This window comes from Sinocyclocheilus grahami, unplaced genomic scaffold (genome assembly GCF_001515645.1).
Source record: "Sinocyclocheilus grahami isolate Dianchi unplaced genomic scaffold, SAMN03320097.WGS_v1.1 scaffold655.1, whole genome shotgun sequence".
NCBI classification, from domain to species: domain Eukaryota; kingdom Metazoa; phylum Chordata; class Actinopteri; order Cypriniformes; family Cyprinidae; genus Sinocyclocheilus; species Sinocyclocheilus grahami.
In genome coordinates, this window is record NW_015505834.1 from 1,102,606 (window position 1) to 1,109,766 (window position 7,161).

General features: G+C 36.6%; 1 protein-coding gene across 1 annotated transcript in view; it reads right to left on the reverse strand.

The window, feature by feature from the left end:
- The window catches only part of LOC107558672 (low-density lipoprotein receptor-related protein 1B-like), a 33,496-nt gene extending 28,923 nt beyond the window's left edge, over window positions 1–4,573 (reverse strand). The window contains exons 1-11 of the mRNA XM_016242329.1: window positions 4,559–4,573; window positions 4,401–4,458; window positions 3,550–3,663; window positions 3,145–3,264; window positions 2,374–2,499; window positions 2,089–2,292; window positions 1,832–2,000; window positions 1,589–1,757; window positions 1,284–1,512; window positions 1,084–1,203; window positions 778–996 (exon numbers count right to left, since the gene is read on the reverse strand). Coding sequence (XP_016097815.1) covers window positions 778–996; window positions 1,084–1,203; window positions 1,284–1,512; window positions 1,589–1,757; window positions 1,832–2,000; window positions 2,089–2,292; window positions 2,374–2,499; window positions 3,145–3,264; window positions 3,550–3,663; window positions 4,401–4,458; window positions 4,559–4,573 — 1,543 coding nt within the window. The remainder of the gene's footprint in view (window positions 1–777; window positions 997–1,083; window positions 1,204–1,283; window positions 1,513–1,588; window positions 1,758–1,831; window positions 2,001–2,088; window positions 2,293–2,373; window positions 2,500–3,144; window positions 3,265–3,549; window positions 3,664–4,400; window positions 4,459–4,558) is intronic.
- Window positions 4,574–7,161: the final 2,588 nt, after the last annotated feature.

Here is a 7,161-nt window from a genome sequence, read left to right on the forward strand (position 1 = left end):
CGCGGCTCTGGGGGGTGAACAAAAGCCTTCTGTAGCGAATCGATGCATTTTTTTTGTAAGAAAAATATCCATATTCAAAATGTAATAATCACTTTAAATGTAGCTTGCGCCATCAGTTGTACTCGGAAGCAGTTCCGGGCAGATGACGTATGAGGTCGGCTTTGCGCATGCACCGCTCAGAAGTGACGAACGTGGAAGCGCAGGGGAGAGATCAAGACAAATCAACGGTCACTTATTAGAAGTACAAAACGACTCACCGGCGCATGCGCAGCACTGACCTCAGGGGTCATCCGCCCGGAACTGCTAGCGCAAGCTACATTAAAGTGATTATTACGTTTTGAATATGGATATTTTTCGTACAAAAACGCATCGATCCGCTGCAGGAGGCCTTTGTTCGCCCCCCGGAGTTGTGTGAGATCTTTGTTCACCCCCCGGAGTTGTGTGAGATACTTTTTTTTTTAATTTTTATGGAGGGGCGCTTTTTATTTAACTTATTTTGGACTGAAGCATGCAACACCCGCTGAGTGCCATGAAACAGCTTGAAAGATCAAAAGACAATTATTATTTTTTTTGCCTTTTATTGATAGGATGGTAGTGAGACAGGAAGCAAAGTGGGAGAGAGAGGGGGGGGTGGGATTGGGAAAGGTCCGCGAGCCAGGACTCGAACACGGGACGCCCGAAGCTTAACGGCAGTGACATTTTGACCCAGAGGCATCAGTGCTCATGTACTTGAGTAGAGCATGTTTCAAGGTTTTAGTTGAAATACTAACAACATACCAGGTTTTAAAGTCAGAATGTATTCAGACAAGTCCTGAGACTGGATGTTAGTCTTCACATGGCCCGTCCCATTAGACCAAACCACGCATCCTCTCCGCCAGTACATGTCAAAGGACTGGATGTCTTCATGTGAAGTAAAGAGTTCAGTTTTCACAGGAGTCTCTCCTGCAAACTCCAAGCTGTATATGACCGTGGCTGTTGCATAGGCAACCTTAAAATCTGACAATGAGAAGAGATGAACATTATCAAGAGGCAACTCATTTTTAACTAAAATGCTAAATATTGGATGCTAAACAAACACCACACTTTCACAAGATCCCCAAGACATGGGCAGCGCTCCCTCAGGACACAGACAGGTGAACCCAGCAGCACTTTTCTTGGAGGGCAAACACAGCTGGCAGCCGGAGTCTTTACATGGTGCAAACCCTACATCCAAAAACACAATAAAGCTCGGAGCCAATGATGTGGTGTAACCAATATGATCAAATTTGCAAAAAATAATTCACCTTGGGGCTGCTGAAGCACATGGTAGATGCTCAAGACAGGAAGCGAGGCTTTTAAGATGAAGCCATTTAGTGTGTCAGAAGACATATTTTGAGGAGCCTGCCAGAGTTTTTTCTCATCGGCCAAATAAAACCAGCCATTAAACACGGCCAGGGTCTGAGCAGGACGTCCTTGAAAGAAATCCCAGAAGGTATGCCGTCCAGTGCCGTCTGTCCTGATGCTCTCAATTGACTGGAATATCAATTAAAAAAAACTCAATATAAACACACAATCAATAAATTCAGGTTTTTGACCAAACACAACACACCGCTTTGTAAACACTGATCCAATACAGCCGGCGCGCTGCCACATCCATTGTAAGACTTCTCGGTAGCTGTGCAGTAATGAAAACCAGTGTAGTCCGATTTAAACCATCCATTTCCACCCTCTCAATGGTTAGCTTGTCATTTGTTCCTTTATTAATCCAAAATATGAAACTACAGGGGGAAAAAAACAAACATATAACTGTGCTCCTCAAATCTGTGCTAATACAGTAAAAAGCAGTTTGTACCTCTCAGTTGGGCTGAGGACCATATCTCTCGGGTCCATTTCTTTGGACATGACCGTGCCTACATCACTGCCATCAGCTGCACCGGTGTAGATGGCTTTCTGGGTAACACTCGTCCAGTACAGTTGTCCAGTAAGCCAGTCGATGGCTAGACTGTGCAAACCAGACTGCCCTAATAAGGTGAGAAATAAAAATGCATAAGGTTTTGGTGTAGGCCAACATATTTAGGCAGTTTTGCATGGACGTAGCACTCAACTGACCTGAATAAAGAATCGTGCTCTTCCGGTTCAAAGCCTGGTAGATATTCCCATCTTTATCAGCCCAGTAGATTAAGCTTCTTTGGATATTGTAGGTCATGGCTATAGGGTCGCTCTCACTTGCAAAGAGCGGCTCATAGACTCTGGTCTTCACATTCACTAACCCAATCAGCCCCTTCCTGGTGGTCAATATCTTTGTCACGGCTCCTTGTAAAACAGTTTGATGTTACTGGTTATGTGTATACTTGATATTAATAGTAAAATCTGAAAATACATGCCATAAGTTACCTTGAGCTTCACAAGAACCGTTGCCAAGAGGTTTGAAACCATTCTGGTACAGACACCGAAAAGACCCGGGTGTATTTGTGCACAAGTGCATGCAAGGTCCGAAAGACTGGGCACACTCATTGACATCTAGAATAAAGGAGCCAACAATACTTAAGTCAAACTGAAAACACTGCACTATATTTGGACTACTATTGAGACCAAGTGGAAAATTAACATTTGTTGATACTAGGAGTATGTTTAGAACTAATAGTATATAGACTACACATTATATATTGTATCCTTCCTTAACATTAAAATTATACACCCCTAAAAGTAATTATTATTATGTAACAATATGCCAAATTCAATGATGCATATTCATATGTAGTACAGCATATGGGGTTTTCACATTTTCAAAACGAAACCTTAAATGTGTCATTATAATTTTCCAAATGAAACTGCCTTTTATTTTGTTACACAAATGTCAAAGTGAATTTTTTTTTTATATATATTCTATGGAAAATTCATAATTTGTATCAAGCTGATGGTGCAGAATTTGTCTACCTTAGAAACAAGTATGGTTGTTTCATTTTTTGATCTTGAGCGCTGGCTCAATCAAATGTCAAGAAAGAGACATTAAAAACACATTCCGTTGTGGGATACAGTATCGTAAGCAGTATTACCTAGCATTGTGAACAGTATATGCTGCATATTGCAGAAATGATATGACTAGTATGGTAGTGCACAGTTCCAAAAATAGTCTGCTTGGAGGCAAAAGTGCAGCTACTGTACCTTCACAATCAAGTCCATTTGCAGAAAGGGTCATTCCAGTGGGACAAGTGCACAAAGCCCCCCAAAGCTGGTCAAAGCAAGTATGACTACAGCCACCATTCCCATTATGACAACTTTTACCTAGGTCACATAAGGATGAAACGCAAATAAATAAACAATCAAGCTAACCTCGGGCCTCTTTCATAAAACAAGTTGACCAAAATAACCAGGTTTATTTCAGTTAGTCTGACGTATTGTCAGTTGATTTGGCTCAAAATAAGTCAGACTAACTGAAATAAGCCTGGCTTATTTGGTCAACTTGTTTTATGAAATGTTGTCTGAGATATGCTACATGATCAGTCAAACACACTTCAAAGCAAATTACAGCAAAAAATAAATATATAAAAATGAGGGTCTTAAATGTACCACATGTGAGAGGCTCATCTCTCTTATCTGAGCACTGAGCAACTCCATCACACCTCTGTCTCGGGGTTAGACATGTGCCATCAGGACAGCGGATGTTCATCTTCCCACAGGAACCTATAAACATGAACAGGCAAATATAACAGGACTCTTAGACATCATCAATAAAAAAGGCTGTGAGATATTCTAAACAGCAACAGAAATACGTTGATGAATGTTGTGTGTAAATCGAATTCTGCAATGGATGCTTACAGTATACAGAATATGCGAGTGCAACAGGACACATGGTTTCCACCCCCAATTTTTGGTTTAGGTCATATATACAATTGAAATGTTTTTTTAGTATCAACTAGGAGACTTCCTAGAGTTTGCTATACATGGAACCAGGACAATAAAAGCATTTACATGCACAATCATAAATGCAATGTCTAACAATGTGAAATTTTAATACATTTATCTGAATCTTTCCCATTTTGCATTTATGAACAGGTTGCCCCTAGGGCTGTGCAAAAAAACCGAAAGCGATTTTCATGCGCATCTCGTCAGTAAAGTCGCTCCTGTGATTAGTAGTAAATCTCCAGCACATGCTTTCAGATGGAGCAGCATTTACTACACAGAGCCATAGTTGCGCATGAAACTGACGAGAGTTACTACACTGACGAGATGCGCATGAAAATCACATTCGATTTTTTGCACAGCCCTAGTTGCCCCATTTCCCTTTTGGTAGGGCCCAGATAATTAGAGGCTGTGCCTCTTCTTGCATTTATTTTAAACAACTGGTCCTACAAAAAGTCACAGGTTGATCTAATGCACTGACAGTCATACATTGTTTAATGAGGCTTAGAGCATCTCACCACAGGTTTCTTCATCAGAGTTGTCACCGCAGTCTGATGATTTGCTGCTCGAGAAACACTTCTGATTATTATCAGCGTTGTGAAACCTTGATATATATTTTTTTTCAGTTTTCTTTGCTGCATAGAAAGTTCAAAGGAGCATCTTTAATGGATCAAACTTCTGAATGAGTCATTATAATTGACACTAATTGTCAGAAACTCCGGAGCGTCCCTGTTTCTACTGAAGCATCACGTCCTATCGTCTGAACGGTAGGCTACACGGTTTTATGATGTGAAGTTTACTTGATATTAATATGCCATACCGAAAATGTGATATTTGAATTTCAGCTTAAAGGGCAGAATTCATAAAGTATTCTAGTTTAAGAGGGTTTCACACCAACATACGAAACATTTTTAGTTTGGATAGTGCACTTCCTATGTTCCAAAAAAATGTGAGTGACAGTTAAAGGGTTAATTATTAATATCTTCTAACATACCAGTCAAAAGTTTTTGAACAGTAAGATTTGTATTGTTTTTAAAGAATTATCTTCTGCTCCCCAAGCCTGCATTTATTTGATCCAAAATACAGCAAAAACAGTAACATTTTGAAATAATTTTACTATTTAAAATAACTCTTTTCTATTTGGAAATATTTTAAAATATCATTTATTCATGTGATTTCAAAGCTATATTTTTAGCATCATTACTCCAGTCACACGATCCTTCAGAAATCATTCTGATATTCTGATTTGCTGCTCAAAAATCATTTATTATGATGTTGAAAACAGCCGAGTAGAATTTTTTCAGGTTTCTTTGATGGATAGATAGTTCAGAAGAACCGCACTTATCTGAAATAGAAATCTTTTGTAACATTATAAACATCTTTATCATCACTTTTGATCAATTTAAAGCATCCTTGCTGAATAAAAGTATTCATTTCTATAATTTCTTTCCAAAACAAAAAAAGAAAGAAAGAAATCATACTGACTCCAAGCTTTTGAAAGGTATAGTGTATAATGTTACAAAAGCTTTTTATTTCAGATAAATGCTGATCTTTGGATCTTTCTGTTCATCAAAGAATCCTGAAATAAAAAAATACTCAACTGTATATTGATAATCAGCAAATCTGCATATTATAATGATTTCTGAAGGATCATGTGACACTGAAGACTAGAGGAATAAATCAATGTATGGGAAACTGGTAATGTATATCGAAAATGTGTTATTGAACACCGTTATTGAAAAGAATTATATCGTGATACATATTGATATTGAATTATTGTCCAGCCATACTTTCAAGAAGATATTACAATTTATATTAAATCTGTATCTACCTCCTGTAACAAAAAGGCCACTAAAACTTTGAATGTATGCTCACTTTTTGGTGTTTTTTTTAATCATTTTCATCTGATAATTATTTTGTGTTTTGAGGGAAGAGTATGTTTTTTGTTTATTTAATTTATCTTATTTTTTCTCATGTGCTTATTTATTTATTTGTCTACTCTTTCTCTTTTGATTTGTAATTGCTGTATATTGTTTGGTCATCCTTGAACCCCTGGCTCTTTTGTCACACTTGTATTTCTGAATAAATGTTTAATTAAAAAAATTAATAAATTAAAAAAAAAAGTTTGGAATAATTCATATTTTTATGTTTTTGAACTTACACGCGCTTATTTGATCAAAACATAAGCTACAGTAAAAAGAGTAGGCCTAATAATGTGAAACGTAACTTCTTTCTAGGCTATTTCAAATGTAATGTATTCCTGTGATTGTAAAGATGAGTTTTCAGACTCAGAAATCATTCTAATATGCTGATTTGATGCTCCGTCATTATTGGTGCTCAGTTAGCCTATTAATAATGGTCTTATTATTATGGATGAAAACAGTTTTTGCTGCTTAATATTTTTGTGGAAATTGTGATACATTTTTCTTTTTAAGATTCTTTGATGAATAAAAAGTTCAAAAGAACAGCATTTATTTGTGTTTTGTAACATTATGTATTACTGACCATTTTAAATAATTTAATGCTTCATTGCTGAATAAAAGCTTTAACTTACTTATAAGATATATATATATATATATATAGATATATACACAGTGGTGTTAAAAAGTGTTGGCCCCCTTCCTGATTTCTTATTTTTTTGCATGTTTGTCACACTTTAATGTTTCAGATCATCAAACAAATTTAAATATTAGTCAAAGATAACACAAGGGAACACAACATGCAGTTTTTAAATGAAGGTTTTTAACTGCATGTTGTGTTATCTTTGACTAATATTTAAATTTGTTTGATGATCTGAAACATTAAAGTGTGACAAACATGCAAAAAAACAAGAAATCAGGGAGGGGGCCAACACTTTTTCACACCAGTGTGTGTGTATATATATATATAAGCATATCTGAGCATTATTGATAATTTCAATATTAACATAAAATTTGATAAATTATTTTTCTTGGGACAATAAATAAATACAGAATCTGTGCATATTGTCTATCGTTACATCATCATCACTGCAAGATAAAAAGGAAACGGTCCACTTAAAAAGAGTCATTCATGGACTCATTACAAACATCTGGCCTGTGGTTTGATTAGCAGTCAAGTTAATGGAAGTCAACAGACAAAACTGGAATAATCTTCAGCAGATTTTCATGCTTCCGCTTTCATATTACATGCAAGCTTTTCATCTGAATTTCATTTTCATTTGTAGCAGACAAATATGAGAAAAACAGTCTGGTCAAGGCTTTAGAAATACAGTACAAAACATTGAGTTACAATGTGATA